This window comes from Rhinatrema bivittatum, chromosome 8, assembly GCF_901001135.1.
Source record: "Rhinatrema bivittatum chromosome 8, aRhiBiv1.1, whole genome shotgun sequence".
Classification (NCBI taxonomy): domain Eukaryota; kingdom Metazoa; phylum Chordata; class Amphibia; order Gymnophiona; family Rhinatrematidae; genus Rhinatrema; species Rhinatrema bivittatum.
In genome coordinates this window covers 40,364,243-40,380,223 of record NC_042622.1, presented here as the reverse complement: position 1 = coordinate 40,380,223, position 15,981 = coordinate 40,364,243, and the positions used below count along the sequence as shown (strand labels likewise).

The 15,981-nt window shown below is 47.7% G+C and overlaps 1 protein-coding gene across 1 annotated transcript in view; it reads left to right on the top strand.

Moving 5' to 3' along the window:
* The window catches only part of SLC12A5 (solute carrier family 12 member 5), a gene marked incomplete at its 5' end in the record, with an annotated part of 200,929 nt that overhangs the window by 35,534 nt on the left and 149,414 nt on the right, over positions 1-15,981 (top strand). Inside the window, 2 exon segments of the mRNA XM_029613484.1 lie at positions 5,389-5,443; positions 14,547-14,677. Of these exon segments, the coding sequence (XP_029469344.1) occupies positions 5,389-5,443; positions 14,547-14,677 (186 nt within the window).

The window sequence follows — 15,981 nt, the reverse complement described above, 5'->3', positions numbered from 1 at the left end:
AGGATGGGAGGAGGAATTTGTAAAGGGAATTCCCTGACGCCTCTCTACCTCTGAGAAGTTCCTAGTTGCCTTGAATAATTATGGCCACCCTTTGATGCCAGGGCAGAGGGAGCTCTGGGGGATGCAGAATAAAAATCCCCTGTTATGCAGTAAACTTGGAGAGATGGAGAGCACCTACCGAATGGCAGGTGGAGAAACTGGATACTTTCCTACTTTGGGGGGGGGGGGGGGGGGGGGGGGGAATCTGTGGCGAAATGGGCCAGTTCTATTTTCGGGTACCTTACGGATTCAGAATAGGGGTACGAAGGAATAGTCCCGTGCAATAGGCACTGCCCTGCTAGTACAGAAAGATGAAAAGATAGTTCAGAAAGGGGGGGGGGGGGGGGGAATTTGCAAACTGTCCACATTGCTGCAAACTCTGCTGGTGCCACTTGCCCACGGTCTTTGCCCCCCTCCCCCTCCCCCCATTTTCAAAGTGAAAGTACGTACCTGCTTTTACCTATAGATGCTTTGTGTTTGGAAAACAGTGCATGCAGATTTGAAAAAATGCAATCTACGCACCTTATTTTTCTCCTTCGATCTAAACACGATCTGCTTCTGGTACGGTTAAAAGTGTGCGTGTTATGGAGCACTGCATGTACCCTTAACCTGCCAGAGGGTGGGCAGATAGCCCTCTAGCAGGCCGATTCAGAAAGGATCACGGGAGAACGGGCGCCCTGTGTTGAGTGCCCGCTCTCCCGACACACGCCCAGCCACCTCCGCGTGATCCTATATTTAAATAAGGAGGCGCTAGGACGATTACTCACCACTAGCGCCTCCTTGGCACAGGAGAGGTGGCTCTGGCAGCAGGTTCAGGAAACCGATGCTCAGTTGACTTGCCGAACCCGCTGACAGCAGTTGGTTAGGAAAACGGATGCTGGTAAAATTGAGTGTCCATTCTCCTAATCGGACCGGCCGGCACATTTTTTTGGTAAATTTGTATTTATTTATTTATTTACATTTTTTTTGTTCCTCCAACTTAATATCGCTACGATATTAAGTCGGAGGGTGTACAGAATGTGCGGATTGGCCGCACATTTTACTTTCAGAATCCCGGGTGACTAACCAATAGCCTCATCAACATGCATTTGCTTGTGATGAGTGCTATTAGTTTTCAGGGGGTTTGGCGGCGTGTTTTCAACGCGCTAAACCCATTACAGAATAAGGGGTAATAGATGTGCGCGTCGAAAACACACGGCCAAATGCGTGTTAAACGGTGCGCCCGGCCTAGCGCACTTTACAGAATCGGCCAGTTGCTAGGGTAAATAGCTTTTGAAAATGGTCTGGTAGGGCGTGGTGACAAGATACAGCAGTTAAGCACAAGATATGACAGCAGATAAATGCCCCAAGGCCCATCCAGCCTGTCCATTTTCCCTCCCCGTCGTGGCATTGCAGACCATACCTTACCTCTGGGTTTCTGGCTTCACTTCCTTGTAACTTAGGATCGTCTGTGCTTATATGATGCTTTCTTGACGTTGGATACGACTTCCTTCCTTCTTCACCCCCACTTTGGGGCTGCTCCCAGAATACCTGCCTTTAAGGAACAGTGCTGAGAGGAGAGTCTCCCATTATTGGAAGTTCTCACTTTCAACGAATGGTGAGAGATAAAACCACCGGGAGGATCTTAAGCATTGGCAGCGAGAGCAGGATAGAGATGTTATACAGAGATACAGATCACCTCGCAAGTTGCTTCTGGAAAACATCCATCCATGAGACATGGTGGAGCTTTGTTGAAAGCCCCTTTTTTTTTTTTTTTTTTTTAAACCATGGGGGATTCCTTTTATTCAGTTTTTTTTGTCCCTGTTTGTTAGCCATTAGGGTGATGCATCCCTGTATTCTTCAGGGAGCTTTAGAGAAACGTCCACCTGTTTGAGAACAGTGGAGAGACAGAAAAGAAAGAAAATTGCTCAAAGCCTGGCTTTTTGCCCAAGCCTTCACTGTCTGCCGGTTTTCTATAAAGTCGTGGGCAGCGACGTTGGGAGGCCCCTATATCTGGGTTTCTCAACCTGTTGCATGCCAGGGATTGGCTGGCCACCTTCCTTAAATTACCTGGACTGGTTGCAGTGCTGCTGAGGACGGGGGAGGGGTCCCCCAGAAAATTAAAGAATGGGGGGGGGGGGGAGGACAGGGGAGAAGGATATACTTCCTGCCTCAGCAGACCTTTAATCTCACTGCTCAGTCCTACAGCTGGTCTGTGTCATTTCAACAAGACAGCTAGCCAGTTTAAGAAAGTTGTTTTTATAAAAAAAAAAAAAAGTCCGCATGAGACTGAGTCAGCGTCTGCTCCGCTCTCAGGCCCCACGGTGTGGCCCCCGTCCCTCCTGGCATCTGTACATGAGGTGGGGGCCTGAGAGCGGAGCAGGCGCTTCCCACCCTCACCCTGCTCTCTTTCCGAGAGAAGGGACCTCAGGGCCGGCCCTTTAGGGTGGGAGGGTAAAGAAAAGCGGCTGCCGGCGGTGGCGCAGGGTGCAGTGTAGCGTGTGCAGCTGCCGCGCAGGGCTTTGCACCTCTTCAGCCTCCTGCGGCCGTCATCGCTCCGTGGACCGGCAGAAATGCTGCCGGGGACCCGTGCCAGTCCACGGACCGGTGGTTGAGAAACACTGTCCTATATCATTACTCATACGACAGGTTTGAAGGATTGGGGCGTTTTAAATGTTGCTTTAAGGGTTTTAATGTATTGTTTTCAGATTATGATATTTTATGTATTATATATTTTATGTACGAAACCTGCTTTGATGTCTTTGGATGGAGGTTGGATAATTAAATATTATTAAATAAAGAAAATGTCCCATATTCTGACAGAGCTATTAAATCCTAAACACATCTATTTGAAGAAACCATCTTTACAAGTCAGGATAGAGGAACTGCAGAAATGTGTTGTCACTGGCTATTAATCTTGCAGACAGCTCATTAACTGTTTCTGGTGTGAATGGAGGGAGCCCTGCGAAGAGAGGCAGGCACTGACCAGGAGAAAAACGGAAAGCTAGCAGCCGAGTTTGTATGCTTACTTTTTATATTTGGTTTGCCAGTAGCAGGACTGTGAGTAGAGAAGGTAGAGGCAGCATGAGAAGAGGGGAAGGAGGTCAATAGCATCTAGTGGGTCTGAATGTAGTTTTCAAATGCTGAAAGACACCAAGCAGATGTATGCTCCGGAGAATGCCTATATTTCACCCCAAAGTAGTTGTTAACCCTCCCCTTTTATAGTGCATACAGTTTTCTACATTTGTATATTGTTAGTATCAGTCTCCTTGTCTTGGTGATAGTAATGAACCGTTCCTTCTATGGTGAATTACCAATAACGCATCTCTTTTGCTGGTGCATTTCTAATTTCTCACTCTCTCTACAAGGGGTTGCTATCAATAAACCACCCGTCTCCCATTGCATTCCTAAATACCTATCCCTTTCTTATTATGACTGCACACATCTACAACTTCTTCCATGGTGCGTGGCTACTAACCAGTTTTTACCACAACACATTTATGTTTACCAACTGCATTTCACAGCTTCCAACCCCAGAGCCTGAGATCCGTACAGTGACCTGGGTATTGAAGCAGCTCCTTAGGTTCAGCTCGATCAAATAAGATGTGTTCAACCGAACATACAGTTTTACCCGTAGTTGTGCGAGCATTTTGAGCATGTAAACCTTACTGCTGATGCAGCACGATGCTTTACGTGCATAAAATGGGCCATGTAAAACTGTGCATCCTGCTTAGTGCCCTCGCATGGAAATCCCATGCAGATGAAGGCATTAAGAATTATCCTCCCCCCTCACTCCCAATGCAGAGACGTTCGCTGGCTCAGCTCACATTTTCATAATGCTTGGAAATGTCACTCCTGATCAGAGATGGAGTAACGTTTCCAGCGCTGATCCTGACTTCCTAATACCTTCAAGTGAAAATCAGAATTTAACAGACAGCTCTCAAAACAGAACAAAGCATTCAAAGCACCTGCAGCCATACGTTCATACTACAGAGGAACGTGTCTGGGACTGGGAGTCAAGAGTCAATCCTCAGATGCACAGCAAGGGTCAGACACTCGTGCCAGGCAAGAAAGAGAGCGCAAGGCTATGTAATGTGGTTCTGTCTGTCTCTTTCCCTCTTGCTCCTGTCTACCTCCCTTTCGGGTTGCATCCTGGAGACATGCAATGAAGTTACTAAGCTAAGCGGCACCGCCGAAGATCCTGCTACGGAGAGCGGGTGCCACTTAGCTAGATAAGCATAACCGACTAACTTGTAAAGCCACAGAATAGCTGAATATGGACCTCTAGGTATTATATTTAAGACAAATAGGAGAAAATGTTTTTTTTACTGAACAAATAATTGGACTCTGCAATTTGCTGCTGGAGGATGTGGTGAAAGATGTTAGAGTAGCTGGGTTTAAAAAAGGTTTGGGCAAATTCCTGGAAGAAAAGTCCATAAAACGTTGTTAAGGTTGACTTAGGGAAATCTACTGCTTATCCCTAGGATAAGCAGCTTGGAATCTATCAACATTTTGGAATCCTGCCAGGTACTTGTGATGTGGATTGGCCGCTATTGGAAACAGGATATTGGGCTTGATGGACCTTTGGTCTGACCTAGAATGGCAAATCTTAAGTTCTTATGTCCTGCAGGGTCTCTCTTTGCTATCTGTCTTTCTCCTGCTCCCATCTCCCTCAGAGTCCATCTCTGGCCTGCCTCGGTCTCCAGCCGGGACCTGTCCTTGATGACCTCACCAGTCAGCTCCAGCTAGCGACAGACACCAGTTCTCGGTGGAGTTCAGCAAATCCCCCCCCCCCCCCTCCTCCCCCTAGTTTAAATGCTGAACGCACATTTTAACTTGGATTTATGCAGACATTGCTGTGTATGTGCACATTTTAACTCCTGATGCATTAGCATAACATTTGCTTACTGCATCGGGAGTTTAAAAAAAAAAATTAGCTTGTTCAGCGCACAGTTTTAATGCTTAGCTTTCTGCTTTGACCTGGTTGAGTCTGGCATCCTTTGGATTGCATCTGATGCTGCTTGTCAGGCAGAACCCTGAGATCTGGTCCAGAGATTGGAACTGCAGTGACTGCTGCAGGCAGTGGTGGTTGGCAGACTAGCACAGAGCTTGGAATTCTGTGCTCTGCAGAGCCAGTGCAGTCCTGCATTTTTGGAGAGTCCCTCACTATACACTGGCGCAAAGCACAAGCTCTCCATGTGCCGTTGCTGCCCGCAGCAACTGGGCAGCCTGTAGCCTGACATGGTGATGGAGATAGATATTTGTATCTGCTGAATGCTCCCAGGCAGCTGGGCCCTTTTAGCCAGTTCTTTGTGCTACATGTGAACTCTTATTGTGGTGAGAGTGTAATTCTTGTCTCCCCCTCTTTAGACCATGCTGACTGCCATATCAATGAGTGCTGTTGCAACGAATGGAGTGGTACCAGGTGGGAGATCTTTGTGCTCTTAATGATGCTTGTGCACTGTCATGTGGTCAGCTGTCACTTTGTTCATCATGGACTGTCATTACCTCACTGTTAGTCGGTGCCTGGTGAGCTGTCACCCCTGTGCCTTTGCGCTTTTGTGCATTGGCTCTCACTGCCGCTCATTGTCTTGTGTGCTGTCAATGGCTCACTGCAACTCACTGTCTCATGCTCTGTCACTGGGTCACTATTGCTCACTGTCTCATACACTGTCATCGGTTCACTGTCTCTCTGCTCTTCACCTGTTGTCAGTGCTGTGTTTTTACTCTTCATCTGGGGCTTCTTAGTCTGAATTCTTTATATTTGCTTTTATTGCATGTACAAAGGAATGTGGAAACATGGTCAGACGGTCACCGAGCATCCCAGAATATGCTCACGGGCACCAAGTCTGCTTCAGCGGCTTTAGAATGCCAGATTTCAGCTAGTCCTGTGGCTAAGGGTTGGGCATGGCATGAAGATGATGCCAGCCAGTCTCTTTAATTCAGAGCTGAGCCCAGTGCCAGCCCAGAGATAACAGGCTAAACAAACAATTACACTTCAGTTCAAGCACTCCCTTTGTAGGAAGAAGCAGATCAAGTAGGATCAATGTGTACAGGTCAGGAGCTGGTCTAGATCAAAAGTTTAGGCAGCCTTTAGGTGCTGGATACTTGTGACATTTGTTGGTCACCGTCGAGGACAGGATGCTGGGTTCGTTGGGCTTTTGTCTAACCTAGCATGGTGTGTATCTTGTATTTTTTGTGGGGCACTAGCATGAGACTAGGCAGCCTTCCAAGATACTGGGTAACTTTTGAAGGGCTGAAGCATGGGACTAGGCAGGCCTCCATTAGAGCAACTTTCAAACCGTGCAAAGGGAAAACTTTCCTTTTGTAAATTGGGTCAGAAAATACGTGCATAGACCTGGACCTGATATTTCTGTGGGTATTTTTTCTAGTGAAATTGCAAATGTACATATGTAAGTTCTATCTCCTCTGTGACTTTGCTTCCCTGCCCTTCCCCCCCGAGATGCCGCCTTACTCTGTATGTGAAAATATGCTTGTACTTTTATGTGGAGAGAGGGCAGGCAATTTTCAAAGGACCAATTTCTGTGTGTAAAACAGTTTTCCCCATGGAAATGTCTTTGAAAATTGCCCTTCATGTGTTACATAGGTTTTGAGGTGCTGGCTACAAGGAAGTAGTCCCAGAAATCCCTTTTCAAGATCCAGGGCCTAGTCTAGTTCCTCAGGGGTGTGACTTTTGATCCCTACCTCAAATGCAATGTCAGGCCTCAGCCCTTGCATTATCTGGATTTCTCAGTGCTGCCCAGTTTTTGACAAGTGTGCGTAATATGATTTATAACATTCCTATGTCTTCAGGAACAGAGGTGACATCTGAAAGGGCGGTGCTGATGGTTAATGGTGTGCTTATCTGATTGCCTGAATAGTGTCTGATGTGTAATGGAGTATGGGCAGACAAGACAGCGAGAGGTGATAACGTAGGGCCAAGGGGTGGGAAGGTGGGATAACAAAGTGTAAGAAGATGTTTGGGAACAAGGTGTAGTGAAGAGCAGGCTTGTCCAGCCTGTGGCCCTCCAGACATTTCCGTGCAGCCCGCTAGCTGCCGTGAAGTAACAGCCTTGCTCAAGCCGTTTGAAAACTCGCAGACTGCGCTCTGCTAATCTCACACGTTGTGAGATTACCAGAGCCAATCGGCAAGCTTTCAAAATGCTTGGGCCTTGCCTCACTGCTGCATTCTGTCCCTGTGGTAGAAGAGGAGAAGGAGCTTCTGTGAAGGAGCACTTGCTTCCCTTTTTATCTTCTCCCCTAAGTGAGGAAGAAGGGGAGCAGGCGGTCAGAAGCTCCTCAGAAGCAGAGCTTTTTTTTTTTCCATCTTACGAGGAAGCAGGCCAACAAGTCAATCACTTTTTTTTTTTTTTTTTAATCTTTCCTTTCCCCTGACCAAGGAAAAAGGGGAGCAGGCCTTGGCAGCTCCTTAGAGGTTGTGCTTTTGTTTTCTTGTCAGCCCCAGAGGAAGATTCACTGCTATGCTGCTGCTGTCGGACAGGAGGAGAGCTCTGGAGACATTGGGGAAGTGAGGAGGGGGTGGGAGGTAGGGGGTCCCCTTCCTTCCCATGTTTGCCTTCCACTGGAAATTGGGGTCATTTATGGAATTGTGAGGCTTAAGAGATGTCTGGGGACTGGGGAATGCGGGGAATCTGTGGGGATTTCTGGATTTGGGTGATGTGGGAGCATTTGTGGGGATTGGGAGATGTGGGAGCATTTGTGGGGATTTGGGGGATATGGGGGTATTTGTAGGAATTTGGGGGTGTGAGGGCATGTGTGGGACTGAGGAATGTAGGAGCAGTTTTGTGAGGATTTGCAGGTGTGGGGATTGAGAATGAAAGGGGCATTTTTGTGTCTGTGGCTGGCTTGGGGGACTGAGAGAGGCATTTGTGTGTAAGTGGTGGTGGAGGGGGGTGGCTGGCGGTGGGGTGAAAGGGACATTTTGATGCACCTTGCTCTCCAGCCTATGCCTCCGTAGCCAGCAGCTCCTCCTTTCCTTTGCTGGCGGGGCTTGGGATCCCTGCCAGCCCCATTGCTTGGGCCAGCAGTACTGCTCTTCTCTTTGGCTGGGATCCTCACCTGAGCCACTGATCCACCTGCTCCCTCTCCAGAACTTTGGTTCTGTGTTTGTCCATCTGGTTGCCACTACCCCCCCACAGTACATATGTGTTGTGAATGGACAGATGGGCAAATTCAAGTTTGCTGACCCCTATGTTACTTTTTCATTATCATATTGAATGAGATATCTAAGCTAATATATTAGTCTTGTTTGATGCTTCCTCATAAAAATGCACATTTTTGGCGGTGTAAATTAATATCTTTTGCAAAAATTGCTTGCAGTCTCCCCCCCCCCCCTCCCCCACCTCCAATTTTAATTTGCCCTTCACATGATGGACAGCCCTGGACTAGAGTCACACATCTCCATTATTCAATGTTATCAGGAGTTAAGAGAAGGGAATAAGCAGGGGAAGATGAAGAATGATGGCAGCTAATCCTCAAACCACAATGATAGAAATTCACAAGATATACCTAACATATGACAGAAATCAAGCGAAATGGAAACAAACAAAAAAATAATTTTCAAAGAGAGACACAATGTGGTGATAACACTGCATTCTGTTATGTGTAAAGGACGTACAAGGTGCTGGTTTGCTCTCGGCGACACTTGCATACAGGCCGATTCAATAAAGTCCGTGGGAGAGCCGGCGCTCCGAGGCGAGCGCCCAGGCACCTCTTTATTTAAATTAGGTGTGACAGACACGGGTTCAGAAAATGGACGCCGGCAAAGTTGAGCGTCCGTTTTCCAACCCACGGGCAGAATTATTTATTTATTTTTTAAAGACTTTTTTAAAAAAAAATTTTTGGTGCCTCCGACTTAATATCGCTATGATATTAAGTCGGAGGGTGTACAGAAAAGCATTTTTTTCTGCTTTTCTGTACACTTGCCCGGTGCCATCTGAAATTAACTCCTGCCTTTGGGAGGCGTTAATTTCTGAGAGTAAAATGTGCAGCTTGGCCGCACATTTTTCTTTCTGTATTTTGGGTGACTAATAGGCTCATCAACATGCATTTGTATGTGATGAGCGCTATTAATTTCGGGGGGGTTGGCTGCGCGTTTTCCACGCGCTATTACCCTTTACAGTATAAGGGGTAATAATAGCACGTCAAAAACGCACTGCCAAACGGGGGCTAAACGGTTCGCTCGGCCTGATACACAGCAGCGATCAAGAACTCTCAGAGATTTCAGCTTGGCAGGGAGGTGAGCAGGAGAGGAACAGATGTGCACATGGACACATGTAGGTGAATTTTCAAAGACTCATGCGGGGGTTTGTGCAAGTAGAATGAACATCAGGCCTGGATTTAGATGTAGACAAATTTTTAGGTGCCAAATACGTAGTCTGAAGAGAATCCTGTTCCCCCATGCGTTAGGGCTGGGTGGCACTTCAAAGGATGCCACTGTGGCACTCTGGCCATCCCCCATAATTTCTACTCTCTGAGGTTGGGGGGTGACACACTGCCTGCCCTCTTCCACCCCCCCACCCTGCTCTCCATCCCTGCCTATGGGTGCCAAAATCTTATATCCGACCTTGATCAGCATAGATGCGTTTAAAGTAGTTTTTGTGCAGGCCCACAAGTATACCCGCACTTCTGCTGCTGTGCAGAAAAGTATGTGTGGAGAAATAGGACATTTCAAAGGCATTGGGAGGTCTTCCTCAGGAAGGGTCAGGAAATGCGCTCACACTCGCATATTTGACAAAACGGAATACACATGTACATCATCAGACCTGCGCGCTTGCTCTGACACCTGCTAATCAAGCAGTGGAGGGTGTAGGTGAGCTGGCACTTAGAAGTACATGAACAAATAAGTATTTTCTTAAGCAAGATGCATGGATACATCAGCCAACTTTATAAAATAGCTCCCTTTGCGTATAAACTGAAAGTTATTACACACACACGTCTTACAATCATGTTGCACATAAAATATATGGGGCAGATTTTTAAACCTACGCGCGCGGCCTACATTTGTGCGCGCTACCTGGCTCTCACAAATGTACGCCCGATTTTATAACATGCGCGCGTGCAGCCGCGCGCATGTTATAAAATCCGGGTTCGCGCACGCAAGGGGGTGCACACTAGTGCACCTTGCGCGCGCCGAGCCCTAGGGGAGCCCCGATGGCTTTCCCCGTTCCCTTCGAGGCCGCTCCGAAATCGGAGCGGCCTCGGAGGGAACTTTCCTTCGACCCGCCCCCCAGCCCTACCTAAATTCCCCCCCCCCCACCATTATTGTGTAAATTACGCCTCGTAACTTGCGCACGCCGGCCGGCTGCTGGTGCGCGATCCCCCGGCACGGCCACCGTGCCGGAGGCCTCGGTCCCACCCCCGCCCTGCCCCCGCTCCTTTTACAAAGCCCCGGGACATACGCATGTCCCGGGGCTTTGCACGCGTCGCCAGGCCTGAGGATTTACTAGTGTTAACCTTTTTAAAATCCGCCCCTGTGAGTTGCGTTTGGCAGTCCACGGGCTGTACCTGTGAGAGCCACCACACTTCGCTTCCCTGGCCAGGTCAGCTCTGCCCCCCCCCCCCCCCCTCAACGCGGTGAACACCGCTGGTCAGCCATGCGGCAGGGCAATGCTACTCTAGGTGGCGGGACAGCACCCGCGAGACCCCAGCCCACAGCGCTTGCCACGCTTTCTCCTAGGCGTGGGGGGGGCGCACACCCCTGCCGGATATTTAAAGGGACCATGGCAGGAAAGTCCCCGCGGCCCCTAGAGATGACCCCGGAAGCAGCTCTCCTCAGCAACAGGCCCAGATATTGCCCAGTAGTGCGCGTTGCTTCCCTGCATTCCAGTTTGTTTTCAGTCTTCGTCCAACCTGCCTTCTGTCCTTGTTCCTCGTTGTTCCATCCTGGTTGCCCGCTTGTTCTTTTCCTTGGCTGCCCGCCCTGCCTATCCGAACCTCTTCTCGTCCCTCGGACGGATACCTACTTTTGACCTCGGCTTGGACCCCGGATACGACTGACCACTGCCTTCCTCTGAACATTGCCTGGACCCCGGATATGGCTGACCCCTGCCTGCCTCTGACCATTACCTGGACCTCGGGTACGCCTGACTGCCACCTGCCCACTACCCTTGCTACTACAGACCTTCTCTTCTGTCATCAGCAAAGACCCCCCACCTAAGCCCTGCCGGCCCCGGCTCCCAAAGACTCAACCGAGGGGAACATGGGCTGGTATAGATGGTCTCTGCTTTGCCTGGGTCCGCCTGTCGATGGTTGCAATCTGCAGGGCTCTTCCCTGCAGACAGAGTCAATCCTGCCTCGGCCTAAGTGTCCAGATACAACAATATGCATATACTTTTATAAAACAGGTGTTCAAACTATGCAAATCCCTGCATAAAAAATAGTGAATTCGAAAAGATACTCGCGTACTTTCAGCGCAGAGATATGCGGTGGTTTATAAACTGTGTGGCCCTGGATGCACAGTTAATAAAATCCAGGCGTAACTCTAAGCACACCTGTTTATGCATGTATGTACCGAGTTATTCACACTATTGGAAATTGCCCTCATGAAATCTCTTTCCCCTTGCGTACAACATGGTCTTTCTCAGAACCATTTTTATAAAAGGCATGCAGTGCACAGCAAGGAGGGGAGGTTGAGTGGGACAGGAAGGAGTGATAATGATAGAAACATAGAGCCTGCTGGCAGATAGGAACCATACAGCCATCAGAGCTGCCCATCCACATCTCCAGCTGACCTTTATGATACCTTCCTCTCCCTCAGAGATCCTCTGTACTTATCCCAAGTTTTCTTGAATTTCACTACTGTCCTCGACTCCATCTCCTCCACAGGGAGGCTGTTCCATGGGTCCACAAGCCATTCTGTAAAGAAATATGCCCTTAGATTACTCCTGAGCCTACCCCTTTCACCCTTCACCCATGACCTCTCATTCCGGAGTCTCCTTTCTGCCGAAAGACTCACCTCCTGTGCATTAATTCCTTGGAGGTGTTTGTATGTTTATATCATTTCCCCCCTTTCCCTTTCATCCAGGGTATACATGTTTAGATCTTTAAGTCTGTTCCCATAGGCTTTATTATGAACACTGTTGACCATTTTAGTAGCTGCCTTCTGGACTAACTCTAATCAGTTTATATCCTTTTGAAGGTGCAGTCTCTAGAATTTGCACAGTCCTCCAGATGAGTTTTCACAGAGACTTACATAGAGGCAAATATTACCTCATTATTCCTGCTGACTATTCCTCTTCCTATGCTGTCGCTTTATCTACCTGTTTGGCCACCTTAAGATCGTCAGATATGATCACCCCCCCAGATCCCGCTCTTGTTTTAGTCACAGAAGAATTTCATCCCTTATACTGTACTGCTCCTTAGTATTTTTGCAACTCAGATGCATGACTCTGAAATTTTTAGCATTAAATCTTTAACTCCCATTCGTCAAGCTTCACTAGATCCTTCTTCCAAGGTTTCTATACCTTCCTGGGTTACAACCCTATGGCAGATTTTGGTATCATTCACAAAAAGACAAACCTTTCCCGAAAGGTTTATTAAAATGATGAAAAGAACCAGTTCAAGAACTGATCTCTGTGGCATACCATTGGTAATGCCCCTCTCCTCGGAGTGAACTCTGTCTACCATTACCCTTTGTCGCCTCCCATTCAACCATTTTCTAATTCAGTCAGTCACTTTAGGGTCTGTACCAAGGATGGCTCAGTTTATTTGAAAGTCACCTATTTGAAGCCATGTCAAAGGCCTTACTGAAATTCAAGTACACCACATCTAATGCTCTCCTCTGACCTAACTCTCTGGTAAACCAGAGGAAACAATTGATCACATTCCTCTGACAAGGCCTACCTCTGGTAAAACCATTGATGCCTCGGATTTCGTAATCCAGTGGATTCACTGTTTTAGCAGTGATTCCATTAATTTACTCTTCCCTGAGGGCAGACTACCCTAGCCTGAGCTCAAAAAACCTGGAATAAAAGCAAGGACAAGAGTGGAGAAAAAGAATAAGCTCACAGTGAAAGAGGAGCTGCGGGAGGGGAGGGGAGGGGAGGGGTGATGGCAGACAGGGAAGATTACAAACAGGAAAGGGGAGGGGGAGTGAGACAGAAGAGATCAGGGATGTATGGATAGGCGGGGAGGAGCAAATGTAGGCAGTTGGGCACGGTTGCTCCTTCTGTACCATGCTCTACTAACCTAACTCCTTGTTTTATGAAATTAAAAGTTTAGTCAAATGAGTTTCCGGCTTGTTTTGACTGTCATTGAGCTAATCTCATTATTTCCGGCTGCCATTGTGTGGAGGAGTAATTAGCAATGTGTTAATTAGTGTTTGCTATCCAGGAGTTAATTAACACTTAGACGTTGCCCACAGAAAGGGGAGTGGGCAACGAACCCCCCAAAGTTCCTGCTTAAAGCAGATTTAATGGTGGTAGGGCCTCTGCCGGTCCCCCCAGGTGTAACAGGCGCCACACGCTGTAGCGAGAGACATTGCGTCTGTGGAGGTGTCACGCCGCTGTGCGTGTACAGGCCGCTGTGCGTATGTATGTGTGAGAGAGAGAGAGAGAGAGCATGCCAGTGCCTGTACGCGTGTCTGTATAGTTTTGTTTGCACATAGAAGTCTGTATGAAAGCCAGTGGGGCTTTCCCCCTCCCCCCTCCCTTCTCTTCTGCAATTTCTGACTCTTCAAAGCATCTCCAGAAAACGGAAAGCATCATAAGTAAGGATGGGGTAGAGGAGTGAAAGGGAGCGAGACACAGAGAAGGGGGGAGTTGGAGAGGATAAGAAATGGGGGATGAAACATCAGTGAGGTGAGAGAGAATATAAAGAAAACAGAGAATGACTAAGGAACAAAGGAATTTAATTTTTTTTTTTTTTTCATCTGCTGAAGTCAACCACTCTGACAGCACCTTAACGTCCTGAGCTGGGAGGATGGGAACTATCTGTAATTAATTCTGTGTATCATTTGTCACTGCCTGAGGCATCGATTGATCCCTGCTTGGCTTTAAGGATTCCCATGTGGAAGAGGCTTGCCCTGTGCAGCTCTGCTGGCTTTCTCCTGGGACACAGGACAAAAGAAAGCTGCGTCAGGTCTCATACTGAAGCCTTCCTGTGCATCCTCCATGGGAACTGGGGCTGGAGTCTGCTTCAGTGAACTTGACTGTATTCCCCAGATAGAAGCTCCAGTTAATGACTTGGCCCATGTGAATTATGATAGAAAGATGCGGATCAGCAGTGGAGTAATTTTCATCTTTTGCATTCATATTTACTCCTCCCAAAATACTTTCTGTCGGTAGCAATCACAGGAGAATTCTCTTTTGCCATGCTTTGACTGCACCACATTATTGTGGCCCACGCTCCTCACCAGTTCCACCGACGGTTCCATCTGGGACTATGCTGTATGTACTCTCCAAGCAATATGGTTGATGGGAGAAGTTTTTCCAAGGAACCTAGAAAATCTGTTGCATTTTAAAAAGGCAATATAGTTATCTGATGTTGTTTCTTTGCTTTTCTAACAGCTGGTGGCTCGTATTATATGATCTCGCGGTCCCTGGGGCCAGAGTTTGGAGGAGCAGTGGGACTGTGCTTCTATCTGGGTACCACCTTTGCAGGAGCCATGTACATTCTAGGCACCATTGAAATTCTCCTGGTGAGTGCACATGTTTTGTAAAATGCTGTAGTTCACCCGCACCACAATCCCCCGCCTCGTGTGTCTCAGCTCTCGTTCTCACCTCTGTCACCAACCTCATGCTTGCTTTGACCTCCTCATCTCCCATTCTCCATTCTCCATCCATCCACTTTATCCTTTTCATTTTCCACCATCCAGTACTCACCTTTACATTCCTCATTGCCCCCTTGACACTGCTGGCATTAATCTTCCATGTTACTCTTCCACTTTCACCCTTCTCTCAGGCCACCAGCCCTCACCTTTAACCTCCTCATTACTCCCTCTTCCAACCTCCGCCATTATTCCCTCAGCTGGAGGAACTTGAGACAGCACTGCCTGTGAGTGACTCGTCTTTCCTCCCCTTCGGGAGGTCCATGAGGTTGCTCTGCTGGTAGCTGATGCTTTTCTCGTCACCTCGGGAGGTCGCACAAGTCGTGCATGTGATTCTCCCTTCCTTTCTCAGGTTCAGAAGAATATTGCCTCTGTGACGCACTTCTTTCTTAACAATTAAATCTGTTTATCTGCCTTCACCAAGGGAGTGGATGATATGTGCAAACATAAAGCTCTCCATAGACATGGGACTGTATGGTAACTGGCAGTTCACTTCTGTTTTAACAGTATTAATTATGCAAAGTCCAGATGGCTGACAGCTCAGTCCCGAGAATCAAACCCAAAAAAAAAAAAAAAGCAGAGTGAAGGGCTTTGGGAGCATTCAGGCTAGGCAGAATGAAAAGAGACGGCTGTCAGTTTTCATGCCAAAGAAAGAAGGTCAGTGAGGGCAGGAGAGGACGGCTTAGGCAAAGGATTGGAAACCAAGTAGGGGAAGGAAAAACAGAATTAAAAAAACACGAAGAAGGGGGAGAGAGGGGGATTAAAGAAATAAGTATAAGAGAAAGCAAATTAACTGAGAATATACGACAAGGGACCGATTAAAGCAATGCTGAGGAAGGCTGATCATTGTCATGGCAATTTTGCAAAAGTTAAAGGTAGCATTGGATTGAAACATTTTGAGGGATATCATGATGTGCACATATCTAAAGTTCCATGTGTCTTTACTCTATGAAATATGAATATTCTAAGGCTTGACCCTGCTCTCCATCCATGGTTATAGCACGTGAAAGAGTCAAAGGGTGCATGTGTCTCTGATAACCAACCTGGCTATGCTGTTAAATAAAAGGTGAGGAAATGGATTCCTGCACACTTTGTGTACATAAGCCCCTTCAGAGATCTGGAGAGGCCCGGAACACTTCCAGTTTTTGAAGCCTCTCACCATAATAAAAATAAAA